The 23772-nt window shown below is 37.4% G+C and overlaps 1 protein-coding gene across 1 annotated transcript; it reads right to left on the reverse strand.

Moving 5' to 3' along the window:
* Positions 1 to 57: 57 nt before the first annotated feature.
* On the reverse strand, positions 58 to 18295 carry LRRC72 (leucine rich repeat containing 72). Its single transcript, XM_039703493.1, has 9 exons — positions 18226 to 18295; positions 16821 to 16894; positions 13294 to 13363; positions 11117 to 11198; positions 9729 to 9842; positions 5370 to 5459; positions 3312 to 3476; positions 1991 to 2018; positions 58 to 436 (listed from the first exon to the last, which is right to left on the reverse strand). The coding sequence occupies exons 1-9, from the start codon at positions 18253 to 18255 to the stop codon at positions 271 to 273; spliced, it is 819 nt and encodes a 272-aa protein (XP_039559427.1). The 5' UTR covers positions 18256 to 18295; the 3' UTR covers positions 58 to 270.
* Between the last annotated feature and the right edge of the window lie 5477 nt (positions 18296 to 23772).

The following is a 23772-nucleotide window of genomic DNA, read 5'->3' on the forward strand; positions in this document are numbered from 1 at the left end:
CCTAAAAATTAGTGTGCAGTTTAGTACTTTCGGATAACAGAATTATGGTAAGGATTCCATTTCAAACAACTTTTATTATAACATTGCCACTATTTATAATTTGTTATCTTAATTCCTTCACTCTCTATACAACATAGGGTGAAAGAAATGTTACACTAACATGTTTTTTCTGGAAATTCACTTAATTAGATGAGTGTTGTTATGGACTTGTTTTATTGAGCTGTTAACCTACTTATGGGGTTAACATTAGAGAGAGAAACAGGAGTTTTTTCATCTAAACTGGACTGTCAGCTTCTCAGGGGGCTCTCCTGCTTTGTTTTGAAGCCGTCTTTCTTGACAGGTGGCTACTTTGTTCCAGTCCACAGAGGAAAATTCCATTAGAGATCTTGTCATTGCCCGTACTAAAACTGCATCTTCGGGGTCCTCAAATGGCACTCTGCAAAAAGAACAAAGCAAGTCCATTACCTGAGCATTTCCAAACCACTTCAGAACTAATTTACAACACACACTCTCTGGAAAATGATGACACTAAAGTCATGATGACACTAAAGAGGGAGGATTTAAAAATTTTAAATTTTCAGAAGGTTTTCTTCTACCAAATTTAAGAAAGCAGAACAAAATGAAAAAAAGGTGAGTCATGGGATTCTGTTTGAAAAAATCATGCTATAAATTATTTAAAAACATTTATAGTAGACTTAAAAATGTTTCTTTGTTTTCAATATTTTTCCCCCACAAAAGTTGTAATTGTATACTTTTAATGCTCTGATTCAATGGACATGATTCAAGTGACTTGGTACTATTTTTCCCCCACAAAAGTTGTAATTGTATACTTTTAATGCTCTGATTGGACATGATTCAAGTGACTTGGTACCCATTAATGGAAATGCACATTTATTTCACTGTGGATTTCTTCCTAGCCCACAGGCAAATATCCATTCTCCAAGCTCTGAATCCAGATCACTGTGAGCTTGTGTTCATGTATCCTGCCACAGCTGCAGTCTGGGAGAGAAAAGCAGCAGATTCACACCAGCAAAGCAGCACTGACAAGGAACCAAAACCTTCCAACTCACATACAATATTAAAACTTTATTTTATAAGGACTTATTTCTTAAAGATGTCCCTGTAGTAACACACCTCATATAAGCCACAGGACTGTCTCCACTGAGTATCATGCACATTGTCATGAAAAGACACCTTGGAAAGCCTCAGCATTTCCATAAGTAAGACTCCAGGCAGCTGTACATCCATTCTAGCAATGAGGACAGCTAACTGCACTGAAGGGCAGGTAAGACTTAATTTTTCAAAAGAAATAACTTGATTTTTAAAGAGCTGTGCTCAGAGTACTGTTAAAGGATATTATATGTAGGCTCTTATTATTTCCTTCAATGCCTTTTTCAAATCTTCTCATGTGTAAAGCTAGAAAGTAAAGCCAAGCCTGATACCTAAAATTTGTAAATCTCTTAAAAAATTTACATCTAAAATGTCATCACATGAAAATGCAACCTTTCTCCTGTCTCAATCCAGATACAGAGATAAAAGTTTTACATTTATTTCTATGATTTTGAAATGGAACAGAATAAAAACAACATCACGTACAGAATAAAACAATTTCATTCTACAAGTCATAATATTTTCCAGAGAGTGTTTTTTGAACAGCCACTCAGGAGAACATTTTCTGGGATTTAATACAGAACAGCTCTTCTGATGCTCTAATACTTTGAGCATGCTTTTTCTAGTGATCAGTGTTTGATCTTACAAATAAATGGCATTTTTATGTACCCATTTCCAAATGTGGAATACATTTCAATAGTAAATTTTAGATAACAAACCTAGTGTAGAGTTGCAGCTGTATTGAAAACAAAGACCTGAAACTTTCAAAAGCTCATTTTTACTGGACATTTTCTCTAGTTAGGGTATTTTTTATGCATAGAAAGAGGAACTTAATGCTTCAGAGTTGCAAAAGGAAGAAGACACTGAAAACATTACTTACTTATTAGTGTTATTTCCAAATTCATGACCTATAAGAGAAAGTTCAAATTATGGCGTTAATGGCTGTACAGCAATTTGAGTAGCTGAGAATTGATTGCTATCCTGATCCTAAATTGCTTGTTCAAATTAATTGAAAACTAGCACATGATTTGAAACGTTTAAGATAATGTTTTATCAAATTACTATGCAAGCAAGTATTTTCTGGGTTTTAAGTGTAGGTAGTTTTAAGTTTTTTGTATTTTTTATTTCCTGTAGACATACACATCCAGGCTTTTTTTTCTTTCACAGAAAATGATGCCAGTGTAGATGTGTATGATTGCAGGGTAGAGATAAAGACAGCTGTCTGCCCACTTTGATAATCATCAGCAAAACAAACTACATTATTAAATTATTAATAATTAAAATTATTAATTATTAAATAAATATTATTATCCTTTTCCCAGCCTCTTCAAAATCATTGTCAAATACAGTGCTTTCAGTTTTACTGTTGTGATATATGCATTTAAAAAAACTTGCAGGACTCTCTAAACTTTCATCTACACTATATAAAGTGCTATGGTTTTAGTTGTCTATGCACAATGGTGGTTATTTATCTTCAAAACATCAAAAAAGCTGACAAGGTTGTGTGGGATTTCAGAGTTGGTTCTGGACTGTGATACAAGTCTCCTGGTTCCAGGTGGTATTCGCCTGCTTTCTTGTGCCAGGATCATGCTGCCTTCCAAATCTGAATGTTTTAAGAACTCTATAAATTGCTTTATGTGCTGTTATAAGACATCATTAAAACATTCCCAGCTTGGAAAGCATAAAGAGGAATCTGCTTACAGAACCAGATACATAACATTTAGAACACTAGAAGAAAATATTTTCTTCAGGAGATTATCTTGTAAAAGCACTAGAGGGCATCAAAACTCTATGATGCTGAGCACTGAGAGTCAGAATTCTGTTGAGATGTTTTAAATATAAGTAAAACCAAACACAAGACTCCTACTGACAAAAAAATTTCAGTTATCTTTAAGGACAGTTCTGTAATTACTAAATATAAGTAAAACCAAACACAAGACTCCTACTGACAAAAAAATTTTCAGTTCTGTAATTGTAGGGTATGACTAGAATTTGTCTGCCACAATACTCTCAGTAGAAGGGTTCACTTGTTGCCTGCTGCTACTATGACTACTTACTTTATGAAGCAAACCTGCTGAGTTCTTGATGCATTTATATTTTATTACTAAAACCAATAATGTTTTATCAGATTAATGAAAAAAACCCCATTTCTAATTCAAATTACTTAAAAACGTATGCCTTCCTTTGAGTGTTATAAATACCTGAGGGCATTATTGGTCTTCTGGCTGGTTGAGTGCATCTGCCAGATCCCACTGCAGTCCCCAGGGATGTGTCAGCTCTCTTCCCAAACGCTATTGACTGTGTGACCCAAGCCCTTTTGGGGTTATAGAGATGAAATGATGACTCCCTTTCTTTTTGTGTAACTACTGTTAAAAGGAATATAAAAAAATGTAATTTTATTTCTATCAGTTGAAAAGGCAGCATATAAAAGGTGATTTAATATATTTTCTGTGCAGTTTTTTTAACAATAATAATGTTAATTACACAATTTCATGGCAATTCAAAATGGGAACATGGAGTGATATTTTCTAAGACTTAGGGTGAAGCCCTATACGGTAAAGTATTTTCTTCTGAGTGCAGTAGGGTCAGAAGTTTTAAATGAAAATGCTAGAAAGCAAGATTTTTTTGTGCTGCTTAAATGAGATCTCCTGCAGAAGTAAGTAAAGACTTGGAAGTGTCTTTATGAATAGCAAAAACAAGTCTTGGTTTAAGGCCAGTTCAATTCCCATTGGTCAATTACAGAGAAAACCATAGGAGTGCAATCAGAAGAAAAGTTTAAATTTTTCCTGCTTTGCACATCAAGAGAAATAACTTCAATTTTTAAACAAATAGTTTGAGGCTGTTAAATTGGGGGTGGTGGCTTCAATTTTATGAACCTTATACTAATCTAGTACTTCAGCTATGGAACAGAAGTCAGCTACACTTTTAGAACAAGTAACTGGCAGAAGCATTTTCAGTTCAGGGAAGTTTTGGAGTCATGGTGTCTAGGGGACCAATTAGGAAGGAACTGCAGTAGTCATGCCTGAAGGTAGCGAAACATGAGCACATGTCTTGTGTGCAGGAGACAGCCAGGACTATGCTGGTAATGTTCTACAGATGGTTAAGAAGCTTTGTAATGTATTAGAGAAGTATTTCACTAAATAGAAAGTCCAGGATACAGCTTGATACAAATTACTGCCTCAAGTCTTAATCCAGGACTGATTACAGTAGAACTGTATTTAGGAGATGAAGTCCAGGAAGTTTTATGGAAGTGTTTCTAGACATGTAAATGCAACACGTATTTTTCAGCGCATTAAGCATCAGTCATCACTCCCCAGTCAAAAAGTGATGTTTTAGTAACAGCCTGACAGATGTGTTAAGCACAAGTGTAACACAAGAGCAAGTGCTCAGGAGTGAAGGTACCTGTGCAAAATGACTGTGTGAGCAAATGGGCACCTGGTCAGGTCCAGCAACTCCTCATCAGCCCCTGGCACCTGCTGGGGCCCATCCACCAGCTTTCCTACACGACAGCTGCGCAGCTTCCAGCACCTGCAGATGTCCTGCATCTGCCCTGCTCAGTCCCCTTCCAAGAAGGTGCTGGGTTTTCCTTACTACTTTCTTACAGAGCTGAGGTAGGAATAAGCTACTTTCTCAGTGCTCTCCAGTAATTTTCAGTCCTGTCAGTCACACAGTTCTCCAAACACCAGAGATAAAAATCACCAAAGGTGATTTTCTGGGTACATTGTGGCATGTCTATGGATTCACTGACTATTTTTAAGACAATCTTTTTTTCTGTAGAATTTACAGCAGACAAGCTGTGAAAGATCTCTTGATAACTTCTGAATATTTATTACATTTGAAAGCTTGGTCTGCATTTACCTTACCAAGAAATGTGCATATATGTACTTAAACTGTACAGAAACATGTACAAACCTAAGTAAGCACACTCACCCATGTGATATACTGGTCTGAATGCACAGAGGTAGGTACATGTTTCGAAGCACAAGTTTTTATCTTCACCCAAACAGACAAAGATACAAGAAAAACCAACACAATTTAAAAAGAAAAATAAATCAAAAACATTTGACAAAGTGTTTATGCCATGCAAACTCTTTTTGCTTGATAAATCTTAGAAAAACCAGGTATTTTGTTCATTAATCCTCTTTCTCTATCAGAAATGCGTATAAAAGAACACATAGGATAATTTCATCTATGTTTCCAAACTGGTTAGAAACAAAAGCAACTGTCAATGCTTTGTGAGAGAGGAAAGCAATCCTTACACTTCCTGTCAAGGAGCTGAACTGAAGGAAGGGAGTATATCACATAAAGCCGGTAGTCTGGATCATATGCCAGAGGGTTTTGGAATAGGTCTGCAAAACATACACAGAAAAAAAAGCCCCAGTGTCACAAAAAAGCAAACCCAGCAAAACAACAACTTTGCAAAACAGGAAAATTAAAGGTCACTAGGAGCCAAAGATTTTGTACAAAATATCAAATTCAAATTGTTCTTAGGCTGCATAAACACTTTACACGTGAAATTACTCATCTAAACATGGACTGCAGGAACTGGCTTACTGCAGAATATGCAAAATACCACAGGCAAGATCTGAGTAAAGGTGTCATCATGCACTCCAAACCTTTACAGCAAAAAACACTGAAGTGTTTGCCTTTGAGTTTCTTATGTAGTGCTAGGTAATCCCTATTTTAAATAGCAATGGTCTTTTAGGTGTGACAGCTTAAATGTAAGACAAAATTTGTAGAGGATGGAGTCATTAATATCAGATCAGCTTTAGGACACCTAAGACTTTATCAGAGCTGGTAAGAAGCTGTATCCCACAGACACAATATAAAATGCAAATACACAGCCTTCTGATCTTTTGACAGATGATTAGTTTGAATACTCAAGAAACGTAAGAGAATAATGTTTCAGAGGGCTTAAATTCCTAAGAACCTGGGTTCCAGTTGCTTTCCTCAAGACTGGAGATACCAAGCTCTGAAATCTCATTAGCAACTTGGCTAAAATGTTTATGTTCAGGTTCACATCACCTGTCTAACCAAACCTTTGCAACACAGAGACAGGTATCAACCCTGTGCTGCTGCTTTGCCAGGTGTGGAACATTAGCCTAGCTCACGTATCAGTTGGTTTAGTGACAGTGATATCTGAGCTGATTAAAATAGAAACTGGCTCATTCACAGATGAGCTAATAAACAAAGCGAGTGCTGTGGGGTGGGGCCTGTTTTCTAAATAAAAAACATAATAATGCTTTTTATCTCCTTATACAAATGCTGTTGTTCTAAGACAGTAAAAATAATCAGGAGGCTGTCACCTTGACATGAGAGCAGGGGAAATATCATTTTTACAACTACTGGTTCAGTCTACAGTCATTTTTTCTGAGGAGAGACTGTGGCTAATACTTGCTCTAGGGTAAAAAACTTATGTCATTTTAGCAGTTAGGGAGAGGAAGATGGTATTACAGAAGCAAGTAAGAGGTAGTAGAAGAAAAAAGTCGGAAAAAATTCCACACAGATTTATAAACTACAAGATGCAATTTCATGCAGATACAAGATACAAAGACACAAGATGCAATTTCATGTTCTTCAGGACTTTTATAAACTACAAGATGCAATTTCATGCAGATACAAATTTATAAACTACAAGATGCAATTTCATGTTCTTCAGGACCGCTCAGAGGGCTCAATGCTTGATGGGATTTAGCAGGTATTTTGAAGATGCAACAAGGCTGGAATGAGCATTTGGCCTCTCTTTCATAGAAAACACCTGTTCATGTATTCAGAGGAGAATTTTTTATTTAAATTCTTTAACAATTTTTTTAAATTGCTGTACTTAAAATTAGTAAGACACCCACAAGGTGGCAGCAAAAGAAAGTTCTATTTTAACTGAATGATTTTTTTTGTTCCTAGGAAGTGGTAATCAGAAAGAATATTATATATGTATCTGATAAGTCTGTTCTTGAGTCAAGAAAATATACTACAGCACTCCAAAGAGAAAAATGTTTCAGAAAGATCTCTAAAAGCAGGTATGTTTGGTAGTGGAATAGAATAAAGATTCAAGAGAGATTTTTCCAAGGCATAAAACAGGTCTGATATTAAACTTGTGAATCTGGATGCTGCTTGGACTATGTCCCTGCTCAATAACACTGATTTGTAGGTTTGTTTTAGAGAATGTGCACTTTTCTACTACTCATTTTTACAATAAATTCAACCATTGTACAGATCAATGTGGTTTTGTTTTACAAAACATCTGGGATTAATTCCTGGCTGAGCTATCTACTTTCTTGTCAAGGTCATGCAATTTTAGTTGTACAAATTAGGATAATGCTTTCTTCCTCCACAGTTTTTGTCTGTTTTCTCAATTTGGAGTGTAGGAAAACAGTGTGCCTCTGCCACATGGGGCAGAAACATAGTGAACAAGAGAGTTTTCTGAGGTCTAGCAGCAGGATGTTATCAGCTGTGGACAATAAATCAGTTAAGGCAATTTACAGAGTATGTAACAAAAATCTTGGATTCCAAAAGGGAGATGTGAGCACAGGGTGAGCCCATAAAGAAGCACTCTGAATCTCCCAAAAGGCTGCAGTTGTAGGCAGCATGTGCAGTAAATCTTTTGAAGCTGAGTGTCTTCCCTAGACACCTGATGAAGGATGGTTGTTGTGCTACATATCCAGTGCAGGGCAGTGGCTAAAATCATGAGAGAAATGCAACATTTTGGCAGCTGGATGCTACTCCTGAAGCAAACAATAATACTGTGTTTTAATAGTTCTATTGTCCCCAAGAGCTACAAAATAATAAAATGTTGTTAAGCATCCAGGAGCTCTGTTGAAGGCTGGCAAGTGACTTCTTTTGTTTTTTAAATCAGATTAGCAATAAAAAAGATCTACCTCATAACAGTGAGAAGTCTCACTGGTTTTGTTTTATAAAAGTGAGTTATGGGCACAGCCCTTTGCAAAGCTATACAGTGCAAATTCTGCACCCATTTAATATTTATTAATATTGCAAGAAGGCAGATAAATTATATAGTAATACAATATATAGGATATGACTTTTAAAATTTATTTTGTTCATTTACTGATTTAATTTACTTCAAATATGACAGGGCATTTTATTAAACCAATAGAGACCTGTTAATTTAAGAATTCATTATTACAAAATCCCCTTGAAGCAAACACATTGACAATTTTTTTCATTACTGCAAAGGTCATGAAGCAATGACTTTAAAGTTTTGGTTATTAAGGTTGTTAAGCTTCTTCCACTGATTACTGTTTATTCTTGTAAAAATATTTGAACTAAACAACTTTTTTTTAAATTAGCGTAGATCAGTATATTATATATATTGTTTGGTTGTTCTTTCAAACACTTCCTTTTCTATGGTGGTGGCTGGTCCAATTTGCATACAATTTTCACTGTCCCTTTGTAACTGCCATTTATAATAACTCAGCAGCACTTTAACTATCTGCTATGTATTTCCCACAGATGGTTGCAACAAGTACAACAAACTTCCTGTGTTTGTTGAAGCTCCTTATTAATTTGTAGAGCAAACATTAAATTCAAGTGACTGCACTATTCATACATAGGATGTCTCTCCAGACACTGCCTAATCACTTCAAACAACTGCATTCTTAAATGGGTTAATTTTTCTATCTTGCATGTAGTGAAAAGACCTTCAGTAGTTTGGCTGGCACGTTGTCTTCCTGAACACTTGATTTGTTTTTCTTAGTTTTGGTTCAGGGTCAAGTTGAATTAAAAGCTTAAATTTTTGTTCATATTTTCCTTTCCCACAATCAGACATTCAGTTTTCTGAATGCTTAAGGAGGTGTTATGGCCTGGTGACATTCTGACATTCACCTCCTTAACCATGCCACCAAGGCACAAAACTTGTTTACTGTCTTCTCCAAGTACTAAGCATTTGGCATGACCTATGTTGACATTTCTTTAGGAATCATGGAAAAAGACTGCTTATATTTTCATTTTCAATATCTTAATAGCATATAATCCTACCTTCTTACATTGTAACTTCGTGGCACCAACACTGTCTTGTATAATTTAATTTGAAATTGCAGAGATGGTGCAATTTTCATTTTCAGCCAGTGTATCAGAAAGTATGCTCCTTAACAGACATTGTTATGAATAATACCTAAAGTACATTTATTCTTAGACTGTAGAAATCCAGTCTGCCAAAAAGATGTAGAAGGGAAGTTCTATAAGCAAGAGAATTAATGAGGCAGGAATTTGGGCTCTATAACCTATCACTCACAGTCTCAACAGCAGTAACACCCATTTTTCAACTCCTTTCACCTCTATGATAATCTCACCCTGCTCCTGTGTTTCATTACAGAGGCGGCTGTAAACTGCCTAGACACCCTCCAAGCTATTCATCCAAGCTACTGGCAGCCAGCAGCCAAAAAGTTAACTTCTGAACTCACTTAGCAGTTTTTCCTCAGCTGAGGTACTCTTTGTGGAATTTTCATGTCTTAGAGATCTCTTTCTTCTGTCAAATTTGGCTGAAATTGCTAATTAGCTTCAATAGCTATTGGCAAATGATGCAAAAAATAGTCAAGAAGCATCCTGATAGGAAACTAAAAAGCTACTACTTGTTGTTCTGCAAAATAAAAATAAGGTATTACTTAGAGTCTGCAAGCTTATCATTCCTTTCAATTCCTTCACTGTTTTGCCAAGTTTCTTTAGCTCGTTGTTGTGAAGAAACAGAATCTGTAATGAACATAGGTGTTTCAGAGCACCTGAAATAAAATGAAAAATAATTAATCATTCTCACCATGGCTGCCTTTATTAGAACAACATTTTGCTATGCTGTACACTGAACTTGGTATTTTAGTTATCTATGTATGCCTGTTTTTTCGTAACACATTGCATGAGATGTTAATTAAGCAATAACTAAAGATATTTCAATATCCTTTTCACCTCTCTAGTCATATCCTTTAAGCACATGCCTTTTTTCATTCCAATTTTTAACATTTGTCCACATCACCTTTGCATCAACAAATCAGCCTCAACTGCGACCTCTCTTCTACCTCCCTTCATTCCTCCTATATCCCTATAATCTTTGGTTAATTCACTTCCTTTTAGCTTGACCTGATATTACCTTTGCCTCAGAAACAATAGTATATCCCTAATACTACCTTTGTCTCACAAGTAGTAAATAGTGCATTCCTTAGAAAATAGTTCTGTTTCAAGTAATTATTGGTGTATTGAAAAGCTATTACAAAATATTGTTTTGACCCAGACTGTGTTCACATCCTCACACATCACGATTACATATCTCATTTTTGAAATTATATACAGTATTTTATTTGTCTACTAATGATACCTTTCTGTTTATCCATATTTTGTTATCATCTGTATTGTCTCTTGTATCCATGTTTATGTTTTTCAAAGATAAAGTTTGCTTGAAATCTCACAGAAATGAATCAACATCATGTCTCATCCAGCATGTTACAGGGACAGAAAAAATATTAACATTTAAAATGTCTAAAATGTTTAGAAATATATTATGTTCTGGCCTGTTCATTCACAAATTTACAAGTCTGATAAAGCCATTTTAATCTACAAGGACAACCAAAACTAAAATAGAAGTATAAGACAGATTTTTAAAATAAACCAAGTTTGGCAATAACTTTGCAAAATACTTCTGGTTATAAATTCTCAGTATTAAATATGGTCATGTAAAATCAAAAGTATTTCACAATTGCCTGACATAAAGTGAATGACATTTCATCCTTTGAACCAGAATAAACACATCAACTTATTGTCACTCAAGTATGTTGGAAAAATTAAATATATAATAATAACATCAACTTATTGTCACTCAAGTATGTTGAAAATGGAAAATGGAAAAATTAAATATATAATAAATAACATGTGTTAATTATACATACATAGGAGCTTTCAGCCAATAAGTTACTTGCTGTAATCTAGTTTTATAACTTTGAATGCCAATACAGAAAAAAGAAAGTACAGGCCTCTGCTCAACAACTTATAAAGGGAAGATTGGTACCTGATATATCTGTCAGCTCGTTATTGTTGAGATAGAGTTCAGTCAAGTAATAGTTTTTGATCAAGAAGGTTAAATCCTGGATCTGAAATTAGAGTTAGGCAAACTGTTATGTGTCACTCTGAATGTGGTGTTGGAGAATTATAAACATGGCCTCTTGAAAACGGTTTAACCACAGGTAGTTTCTTAAATTTCTGTTTAAGACTCTTGGTTTAAGGATTCTTTTGACAACTGAACCTTCATTAGAAGTACTAATTACAAATGAAAACAAGCAGTAGAGCCTTACCTAATTTTTTGAACTACACATTTAACGTTTGTATTTGGAAACAAATTTCTTTAAATGACTGATCTCCACATTTTCTCTTCCTTCTATTCATATTTGAAATAATTTTTATTGTTAGAAGACCCTTTTAGAGCATGATAATTCTATATTGGTTTAAGAATATTCCAGAAATATATCATTTGAATAAACCCAGCATCTTGTTTTTAAAATGTTTTTTCACCAGCAGGTTCAAAGAGCACAAAGTTGCTCTTATTTACTAGCAATTTCATCTAATCATGTTTAGAGACTCAATTAGAGTTATAGAAAAAAAAAAATCAGTATGAATATGGGTGTATTCCCAATAAAGAGTTATCTTCAGTCCCTATGGAATCAGACCTCCGTGTCTGGAGCTCAATTCCAAAACACTTTTGACTCCAGTGCAGGGTGAAATATCTGCAGTGGGACAGCAAGCTGACCTTTATAATCTCTGAGAACTGAGACTACTAATGGTGCTGAAGTTTTTATCCTAACAACAAACAGAATTTTATTCCTGACTCTGTGAATTCTGTGATGAAAAGTAATTTGTTAGGAATTATTTCAATCTTTGAATTTTGCCACTGACTCAGAAATAAACGTGCTTTGCTCTGTGTATTATCAGTACCTAAAAGCTGGAAGAAAGAGCATAATACAGAAGTTTTTCCACTCTCTTGTACAATGGTTTTCCCTATTTTGGGGAAGTTTTGTTTTCAGAATCATCTTAAGTTTGCTTTTTTTCTGATAAAATTATTGAGTACAGAAAAATATGCTGCTCCTATTGAGGCATTTCAGTAATACTTTTCCTATGAAAAGCCACTGTGTGACTTCTCCAGATAAGTTATATAGAACAACAAAGAATGTTCTTTGTTACTGCTCAGGTAGGAAAGGTGAGAGTTGTGCAAAACTCCAATTTATTTATGTTCTTGCATCAGCAAGATCAGTTCTGCTTAGTCATCAGGCCATTTCTTTGTTTCCTTTAATGTCCTTTCACTATACAAGTAAAAGCCCTATTATACCTGTGATTTTAGAGTAACATTTTAATAATATCTACACATTTGCTCTTTTCAAAAATAGTAGAGATCTTTTGATGAATTGGACATAAGGTGCCATATAACTGATGCTAGCCTGGGGCAGAAGATATACATGTGCTCTGAAGTGACATGGAATGCAAATTTATTTTTTCTGCTGCTCGCAGATCTACTTATTTACCAGAGCAAGCAATTCTGGAGATGGAAGAATTTGGGCTCACTGTGGAAGTCATGTAAACTACTGTACAGTAAAAGTTATACCCTGTCATCCCTAGACCTGCAGTGCTGCTTCCTGTGCACAGGGAGAAGCTCACTCCACAGTTTTATGTCACTCTTGTGTGCATGACATCAAAAAGGAGCCTCACCTCAACCACCAGCCTGCCAGGAAATAAACTATGCGTGTCTGCCATTATATAAAAGAAGAGCCATGCATTTCCTGCAATCCACTCCTGTCCTATAGCCACATCACCCCTCAGTCTGCTCCAAGAACTACCTACTCTAATTACACTGGGAGCTCAGGAACTAGCACAAAACTTCAGCTCCTTAAATAAACAAGATGTATAAATCTGATGTGAATCTAAAGGAAAATACATTAGCTTATACTACATTATATATTATATATATATTATATATACACATTACATATATATACATTAACTTATACAATACTCTGTATTGTTAAAAAAAAAAGTTTTCTTCAAATCTGTTATATTTGACAGTTAGATCAGCCTGGAAATTAAAAAAAGATTATTCATTTGACTACATACATACTACTTTATGCTAGAAAAGACCACAAAATAATAATCAGGGAGTATAGATGCATTGTTCTGCACTTTAGAGGAATAACTAATTACCTTATTGTTGTTAATCCACAAATACCTTAATCTGTGAAACTGTGATAGACTTGGGATACTTCTTAGTCCTCTGATGGAAGAAAAAAAAGAGTAACAAATTTATTAACATTAATAGTGCTTACTAATTTGATAAATATTTTATTTTCCGTAAATAATATTAGACAAGAACCAGAAAGGCACACTTCCTTAGAATTTATAATAGAGAAAAACACAAAGAGAAGGTGGCCGAGACAGTGTAAGCACTCGGCACACCTGCAAATGTAACAAGGCAGCAGGTGGTAAAGAAACAGGAACAAAATAAGTGATACATTAATTGCTTTTCCATAACAGCATGAGTTATGAGTCTGAGTCACATGTACTTTGCACTTTGTAGAAATCCTGCTCAGAACACAGGAGGAGAAGTTTGGCACCCTGGGGACATAAGCTAAAAGCAAAACTGCTTTGAGGGTGCAGCGGGATTGTCCAGCCACAGTGCCAGAGAAGCCAACAGAAGACAGACACCAAGCATGTCAATGAGCATTTTTTATTCTTTTTCATATTAGTGTACATTGTGAAATTTTGCCTTTTTTCCATTACTGTCCTACTCTTATAGAAACTTAGTACATCCACTGAGGCTGAAATGATCTCCCATGTGCTAGTATGGTTTTATGTTTAATTGTGTATCTAGCACTTTGAGCTTGCTAGTGTACTATAAATAAAAAATTACCTATGACCAGAAAATATTAGTAAGCTGCCAAGTGATTTTAACAAAGTGTTCTTCTTTATTTTCATTGCTATAAATAAATGTTCTTAATTTCCTCTAGAAAAATTATAGATTACTTTTATCTGACAATTTTTAATTGCCATAATAAAAATTTTCTTGTGGATTTTAATGTGTTGCAAGATGAAGGCCAATGTTTCAGAAGGTAACAGGACTGATAAAAATTAACCTCACATCATCAGGCTGAAGGCATGTTTGTTTTCCAGCTGTGAAGTCTGGTCTCTATCTTTCCATGTTGTCTTTTTATTTGCTGGGTTGTTTTTTTCTCCAACACACCCTCCAGGTACAGACACAGGGAGGCTGGGTGCCTTTTCTCATCTTGATTTGGAAATGAAAAGTCTGTCAAGAGCAAACCCTACAAAGCTGAGGCTGACTATACTTTTAGTGCCTTGTATTAACTGAAAATCAGATTATCCTCTCATGTTGTTACTTTTAACTGTTTCTTTGGCTTCCTCAGATAAACCATAAAAACTAACCCAGCAATTGCCTCCCTCATGTGTCTACTGTCACAAGTAACAGAAAAAGACATTACTGCAAGTAGCAGGGGCAAGCAGATGGCTGTTGACAGGACATACAGAGCTCCTACAGAGCTCGTATCTAATTATCCTCTGCATCCCTGAACTACATTTCAGGTAGCAAAGCCAAAATTTCTTATATTCTTGGTCGCTGCCACTCTACAACTAGATTACAGCTTTACATTTAATTTGTTTTATTCCCTGTCTAGTGACTGCCTCATCTTTACTATCTCCAAGCCTCAATCTGTTGGTTTTTTGGTTTTGTTTGCTGCTTTGCTTTTTTTTTTTTCATATTAAGGCATTTAATTTGCCCCAGGTAGAGCTTAATTCCTCTAACATTTTAAAAGAGCCTGTCCTTTTCTACATGCCTTCCAGACTTTGTATGTCTTTTATAAACTGATCCTTTTTGGCCTGCAGCACTCTTTTTCTACCTACTGCTAAGTTAATCAGTTTTCCTGGGATGACAGCTTTTAGTGTCCAAAATACATTGTTTCATGTCTCTTTAATAGCAGTGTTTAAAAATATAAACTCATTCCCTCTTATTTGATTTACTTTAATTTTTTTTCCCATTTTCTTCTTTCAGCTAGCAAAAAAATATGTCAAACCAACACTAAAGGAGGCATGATCTGATACTGAGCTTGGCTGGGATTCAAGTTTATATAAAATGATAGAGAATAAAAGGAGTTCACTTCTATCTAATCCTGCATCATCTTTACCAGAATGGTTTAATGGGAAGACAGATCACCTATGTATCTGCCATGTGAGCAGTTCTTTTTATTCTATACCAAAAAAAATACTTGAAAGCCAGAGAGGGCACACATTTAAGCATTTAAAACCAGAAAGTACACCAATTAAGACTGTATATACAGTCTTAATTCTTTACATGTGTGGTATAATAATTGTATTGTTTAGAAAGCATGCATATATGCCCCTTGTAATTTTCTCATTATTGAAACTTCTCCCTTAAATTTTATCTTTTTTCTTCTTTCTAAAATGCAAATTTTAAGAAAATTGACAGTAACTGTATGTTTTACCTCACAAAGCATCAAATACTTTCTTGATGTAAATCAGGAGATGTGATAAGGAATTTAAACATATTAGTGAGCACATAGATTTTCAAGACCATCTAATTTCCACTAAAAACAGACTAGACAACACTGAAATCCCTTAATTCCTTAGGACTTTTTTTCACTCATTGGACCAAGAGACCTTGAAAACCTTTTCCCTGAATTATTAAACTAAGTTGTTTTTCCTATATGTTATCAACCATGTGAGCAGTGGATGAAGTTGTGAGGCTGCAGACAGGTATGCAACACTTGGAATTGTGCCCTGGCCAGAAATTCCAAGCACGCTCTCCCAAAACTTTGAAGTATGTCCTGTCATGTATCCATCCCTCTATGGCAGCCTCTCAGCGTGTTCATACTACAACATACACCTCTATCAACCTAGATCACCCACAGGTTCATGGAAGTCTGCCTTCCTTCACTTAGCACGTCTTCTTCTCCTCATCTGCCCTACATCTCAAGCTGTTTCATTTAGCTCTCAGAGGAGATCAGCTCTCCCATCAGTACTGCCTGCCCAAAAGAAGTATTCTTGTGCTTGTATTCACTTTATCTTGCCCTGCCCTCCCTTCAGTTCTTAGCAGCACAGATGCAGGTAATTTCAAGGGTGGTACCACTGAGTTTTGCCATTGCAGTAACACACTTCTTCAGGGAGGTCAGAAATTTGGCAGTTCCTAGACTGGGCAGGTCCCACGTTCTTTCATTCGCCTTCTTGCTACTCCTTCCACCCAGCCTTACGCGCCTGTTAGGACAGGCAGAGATCAGCCCATCGACTCTCACTCCTCTGCTCCCCATGGCAGAAATTCATGTACAACTCTGTGAGCTCACAGACCCTCAAGCAACTCTGGCTTGCTGCAGACAGATTGTGTATCTGGGGATGAGGCTGTTAGCTGTGAGTGCAGTGCTGCTGTGTCCGTGTACCTCTACCACGTCTCCATTCACAACACGTATGGACTATGTAAGAACATGATTTCGTATCTGGGGATGAGGTTGTTAGCTGTGAGTGCAGTGCTGCTGTGTCCATGTACCTCTACCATGTCTCCATTTGGACAATGTAAGAATATGATTTACTGGTATTTCACATATAAATGGTGTTCAGAGAGTTCCTGATACAGAAAGCACTGTGAAAGATTTGCATTTACTGTGTGCTCTACTTTTAGTAAAAGTCAAAACAAGAAACATGTTACTTACTGTCTAGCCAGATACAGTGCTACGACATCCACACTGCTCTTATAGCCACAAATCTTCAGCTGCTTTTCTATTGCCTGACAGTATACAGTACATTTGTCAGTATAATGTGCTGCACCACTATGAATTCATTACATTGTAACATATGTGAACTCAGCGTTTAAAGTAACCAAAATTAATACATGTATCACAGCACCTTATTACAGTAAACTGTAACATAGTCTAAGAGAGATGAGGAGATATTAAATTCCCAGTCTCTATTTTAAATTGATAACAATAGTCTGGTGATCAGGCTACACTTACACTAACTTTTTTTCCTGTGGAGAATCATAGTTGGTAGACATGAAGTGAGAAATTAACGTATGTTAACTAGAGAATGGGCTTCTCACTCAGGTCAGCTAACCCAGTACTTGTGATGAACAAGGAAACTGCTTACTTTGCATTACAGTTGCAACTTTATTTTATGCAGCTTTACTTTAAAACTATGCATATGACCTTTTAAAACTATGCATCTAGAAAACTCTGCTTGTACATTTAACATTGAAAAATGCAGACATAATTTTTATTTTCAGAATATATTCCTGATGCGTTATGACTTGCAAAAGCAATAAAACCCATTAACATGAGAATTATGGATCTCTCTTAATAGTGGTTGATAAAAACTAAACTGCATATCAGAAAAAATTGGTGTAATGCATGAGCTATTGTGCCCAACGTCATTATGACCATTATTGTTAAAACACAAAATTGATACAACTTCACAAGCATAAAATGGCTTGGAAGCACTGACAGGCATGTCGAGAGTGGCCTGTATTAGCTGCAGAACAACTCCAGCGTGTTCTGGGTGTGCTAAACCTTCACAAAGTAAATTGCTAAGGTGCGGGACGTGTGGCACTCTCTGGCCAGAGGCAGCCGGGCACCCGCAGGCCGCTCGTTCCCCACAGCGGCTGTGGCACACCCCAAGTCAGCCCCGGCAGTACGGGACACACCGACGGGAGTGCCGAAGTGACAATGGGGCAGGCACACCTACGGCAGGGAGCACCAACCCGGGGCTTGCGTTCCACAGCCAGGAAGGCTGTGCTCAAAGATTCATATTTCGCATATTCCGTTATGCGACATCTCATCCTCTCCCCACCCTGGAGCCCCGTTCCTGTCAGCCCCGGCTCAGGCACGCTCACTCGCTGCCTAGGAAGGACGGGAAGGGCTGCCCCGGCTCTCCCGGAGGATCCGGGCCGCTCGCTGCCGCCCCGGGGCCGGGCGGGGGCGGAGGGAGCGCGCCTGGCCTCGCTCGGTGCCGAGCAGAGCGAGCGGCCGAGGCCCAGGCCGCTGGGGCCGGGCCGGGCCGGGCCGGGGCAGCCGCGGTGCGGGCGGGGCTGGCCGAGGGGAGAGAGGGGCCGCGCCCGCTCACCTGCCCGCCGGCCGCGGCGGCCGCCGCCATCTTGGAGCCTGCTGTGGGCCGCTGCAGGGCGGATCGCGAGCCGCGGCTGAGCTGCGCTGGGCCGGGCGGGCAGGCCAGGCTGCAGTGGGCTTTCGGAGCCAGGACCCCCAGCACGCACCTAGATTCGCGGGATTGGTTTAAGAAAGTACCTGTGAGATCATCAAGTCCAACCTATGGCTGATCACCACCGCCTCAACTAGACAGTGTCACTGAATGCCACATGTAGTCTTTCCTTAAACATCTCAAGGGACGGTGACTCCACCACCTCCCCGTGCAGCTCATTCCAATGTCTGTAATCGCCCTTTTTGTGAAGAAATTATTTCTTCCTCTGGCACAGCTCGACACTGGCCTCTGGTCCCATCGCTGGTTGCCTGGGAGAAGAGACCAACTCCCACCTGGCTACAGCCTCCTTTCAGGGAATTGTACAGAGCAATAAAGTCTCCCCTGAGCCTCCTTTCCTCCAGGCTAAACAACCCCAGCTCCCTCAGTCACTTCTCATAAGACTTGTGCTCCAGGCTCCTGCCCATCTCACCTGCCCTTCTCTGGACATGCTCCATCACCTCAATGTCCTCCCTGAGCTGACGGTCCCAGGGCTGGACGCAGTAGAAATGGTGCAACACTGAAATGGGAGCCCCAGCCTGGGCGTGAATCAAGACAGCTGCTAGAAATATAGGTAGTAATTCGTGAAGATAAACAGCGTATAAATATATATGTGAACAGAGTAAAACGGGGAGAGAAGGTGGGGGGGAGAAATCCCTTTGTTTCCTTCAGGTTGAGAAATCCAACAGGATGACAAAATCACGAGGCCTCGAAACAGCGGCAGATGGACATCACTGCATTTGCATCCGAAGAGAGGAGCAGCCATCAGCACCAACGACAGAAGACGCCTGGTGCTGATGGCCCAGACAAGATGCCTATCGGTGCATAGAACCATCAACGCCTCGGATCTGAATGCCAGATTCCGGGAGCCAGGGAAATGGATCATTCTACTCCCGGACGAGGCTTTGTCTCGAGAAAGAAACCAACGGAATTTTTTTATTTATAACAACAGGACTTTGTGCTGGGGAAGGAGCTCGATGGCGAGTGAGGGTACCCACACCGCGAGCCAGGACTCGGGGAGGGGTCCTGGGGGGCCAGCGAGAGACCCTGGTGGGCAGTGGGTAGGGGGAGCTGGGAGAGACCTCTGATACCTCTGGGCTGTCTCCTGGATCGTATTTGCTCATAACCCATATTGCCTTGCTTTTATTTTTTTTCTAACTATATTCCTGTGGTTTCTTTATTTTTAGGCACAGATCCTATGTCTATGTATGTATATCCTTTTTTTTTTTTTTTTTAACTATATTCCTGTGGATTCTTTATTTTTAGGCACAGATCCTATGTCTATGTATGTATATCAGAATCACAGAAATAATTAGGTTGGAGGAGATCTCTGAGATCACTGTGTCCAACTATGACCAAAACCCACCATGCCCACTAGACCATGGCACTAAGTGCCACATCTTGTCTTTCCTTGAAAACCTTCAGGGAGTGAGACCCCACCATCTCCCTCAGCAGACCATTCCAATGTCTAATCACCCTTTCTGTGAAGAAATTCCTCCGGAATACATGTCACTTATAAAGAAAACACTTGTGTGTTTAATTTACAGCTAATTCACACCGTATGTATTACTCCCTTGCAACTTGCAAATCACCTTGGTGCCTGAGAGCCCTTCTCCCATGCTGGCTCCTGGAGTGGGCCCACTGCTGCGACAGTGCTTTGGATTGAGTTTGGCTGTAAAGGAACACAAAATGTTTATGACATCCACATGTGCAAGCAACTGCTGCCATGTTGCTATTTTTATAACCATTTTACTGCATAGCACAAGCTGAAGAATAGAAAAAGCCATTTCCAGTGTGTGTGTGTGCACGCACTCATGTGCAAGTAGGACAAAAGAAAATGTTTGATCAAGCTACAACAAAAATATGTCTGAAAACTTGGAGCTTTATTTAGAATTTAATTTACGCCGAGTACTCAAGTTAGCAGAAATAGTCATTGTAAATTATGTGTAACTGATATACAAAGAGCAAGAGTTGTGTGTGCAAATATATGAATAAGCTGTCCCTCATGGAATTAATTATGTGCATGCCTCTGCTTGTTCAGACCAATGAAGCTAGATGTAGTGTGTATGATGGAGGAATGGAACTACAGTACAAGTATTATATTGCAAATATCTAATTTTCGTGGAAAAAATTCTGTGGGTGGCTTCCATTTCAGATAGGTAGCTTTAAACAAATAGAAACCTCAAATAAGAAAACTAGACATGCTAAAGGTATAAAACTGACAAGAGGAATTGCTTTAATCCCTTATTTTAGCTTGTGAAAATATCTCTAGGGTATTTAAAATCATGAAAAGAGGGACTGTAATGGAGAAGAAGAAACTGGTACAAGAGTTCTGTATTTTTTTCATTCTACATTCAAGTTCAGTGTTTTCAATCAACAAGATAGAGCTACCAGTTTAGAACTGTGAAAGGCAAGGTAGCTATTAAAGTCATGTTTAATAATGAAATTGACTTATCAATTAGTCCAATTAACATGATAGGACAAGAAATTTCAGTAATTAAATATGGGAAAAGAGAGAGAGAGGGAGCCTCTGTAAGGTATTTTATTATATTCGTCCACAGAGGTGTGAGGTATATGAGGTGAGCATTTGATATGCTTTGGGGTTTTGAGGTGCTTGTCTCTATTAGCAAATGGTGGTTACAGACTTAATCTGGATGATTAAATAGCGACTGTCTCAAATTCAGTAAAGTTAATATCTATTTCTTTCTGCATTTGCAAATTGAATATTAAAATTCCCAATGAGTTTAAAGGAATTTGGGCAGAAAATTATTTTTTTTTTTATTCAGACTGAACTGTGACCATATTTTATAGTGGCTTGGTATTGGTTTGTTTTTGGTTTTTTTTCCAAAATATGTAGCCTATTTATTACTATTCCTGAATTAAATTGATGTCCATAAGTGAACAACCATTTTTCCTTTGGATTACTCAGAATAATGACTGATTTGTTATACATATTTTTCAAAAAAACTTCTCATACTTATGTAGTAAAAATATTTAATGTGCTTATGCATGGATAAGCAGTTGCAACAAGACAACATGACTTTATAGTATGTGATAACATAGAAATAGGGAACACAGAAATAGGGGAAAGCACAGACAGATTTGCTTTTACTGACAAAGGTGATAGGGCAGAACAGGAGGTTACTGATTTTGTAAATCATCAGGCTACAGGTGCCTTGGGAAGTGACACTTTTTGTTTGCTACTTCGGAGACCTCCTGGTATGTCCATGCTTTGACCAAACACCACGGATATAGGAGATTGTCATTGTATTGCTTTAAAAAACACGTTATAGAAACATGGATTTGCTAGGAATAATAAAATTGAGATTAAACCTGATTTAAAATGTAACGTTGGATGCTGTCTTGTTCCGCCCACATGCTTCACCATCTCTGGGGAAAACTCTTCTGTGGAGCTCTTCTGTCAGTCTAGCAACTGACACTTGGGCAATAATGATTTGATATGCTAAATCATTCCGCCATTTTTTAACTTCCTAATGATTTTGATAGTACTTTATTGAAAAACCAATAGCACAACAGCTCTTTGTAAGTTAACCTGTTGTTCAATGTCTGTGAAAGATGAAATATACTAAAACCAACGCCTAATATGTGATATTTTTAATTACCAAAGTTTATAATTCTCAGAATTCAGTTATTCTTTGTGATATTAGAAAAGGTACTGTGCTGTATGGCTCTTCCACATGGGTATTTTTAAAAACTGCATCTACATTTTATAGGCTCACTTAATTTACACTAGAAGGGATTTCTGGAGGTCATCTAGTCCAACCTCCCAAAGAAAGTAGATTCAACTAAAGAATTACTTTCCATCTCACATGGTTGTGCATTTCTGGTACTTATACCAGAACATCCATCAAAGAATAAAAGCACTATCTGGGATGAATTTAAAATTGCCTATGTTATACTGATAAAAATTAGTACAATTAACTTGTTTTTGAGGTTATTAAATACATTTCACCTGGAAAGTGAAATGCAAAATATTGCAGATAAATGCTGTTTTCCTTTTTTTCTTCTTGTAACCGGAAATATGTTATCAGTGTTTATCAGGTGAAAGCCAGAAGCCTGAGGAAAGATCAGTAGGATATCCCACCTGCATTCCAGCTATTGCTCCAGAAGAGTACAGTTCTCAGGTAGGTCCAGTAGCTGCAAGCCCTGTGCAGATGTTTCAAATACTCAGCACTGTCTAAAGCATTCAGGAATTTGAATCACTTCTCTCACTCATGCTATTAATCTTGCTGATGGCACTGATAACATCCCAGTGACCCTTTAGCATGTTCAGGAGCAGAATTTTGGGAGGTGGTTTTTTTTCCCCCAATAAATAATACAAATTGGGGGGTCCTATATCTAAACAGTTCAGACTATTTTCAGTTTGAAGGTAATGATTAACTGCAGTGGTTAGGCTGCTGCCTGGCAAACATTATTTATTTTTTCTTGTATTATGTGTGATATAAATTAATATATGATACAGGATGGTGGGTATACAGAAAGAAGATAACACAGTCCAGATGCAACCTATGGCAAAATTATCGCAGTAGACTGCATCATATGGATGAACCACCTTGTTTGTATCCAGCTTCACTCTGACTTGACAACTGAATACTACCCTGGAGAATAAAGACCACCACCACTAATGTGACAAGCCTTCTGGAGAGGAGGCCCAACAGCTTTATAAATACTCTTATTTTTCTATCAGCACAATTTGGACATATCTTTCATTTCAATATATCCAACTCTTAACTTTGTTCCCTGGCCATTCTGCATGCTGGAGTGGTCCCGCAGTTTGGCTTCCAAGTCTGATCAAAACTGAGAAAAGAAATCATTGTCTGGTGCAGCTCTTTTATGGGTATGTAAACATTCTGCAAACAACATTCTTATGGCAAATGATCCTATTACTCTAGTCTCATAAATTTGCATGCTAATCTTTCAAAATGTTGAATGGGCACTTCCATAATGGTTATGGTTTATAGCTATTTTAATATATAGAAAATATATTTATATATTTATATATGTAAATATATATACTAATATAACATATAAATATATATACTAATATTGATGGTATTTTTCATAAAAAACATATTGTGCATGTTTAAAAATTTTAATATTGGTTCCTAACAAAGTTGACTACCTTAACCTCTAAATAATAACTGTTTTCTAGACGAATGTCTGCAGAGCTCTCTACAAGTTGAAGTCAATACTGTTCTTACTAATGACTGATCCAGTGTCTCTGTTAATTCAGAGAATTCTCTATCAGTGAGCTGTTTTGTAACTTCCAGATACTGAAAAAACCTCTTAACTTTTCATTTTCAAATAATATTTAATAGTATATTTGCCAATGTAATTATCAGATGTAAACTTCCAGTATTCTGTCTTTTTTATATGTTGACAATGAGACTGTGCTTA

The sequence above is a fragment of the Passer montanus genome, unplaced genomic scaffold, assembly GCF_014805655.1.
Source record: "Passer montanus isolate IOZ18808 unplaced genomic scaffold, ASM1480565v1 scaffold10, whole genome shotgun sequence".
NCBI classification, from domain to species: domain Eukaryota; kingdom Metazoa; phylum Chordata; class Aves; order Passeriformes; family Passeridae; genus Passer; species Passer montanus.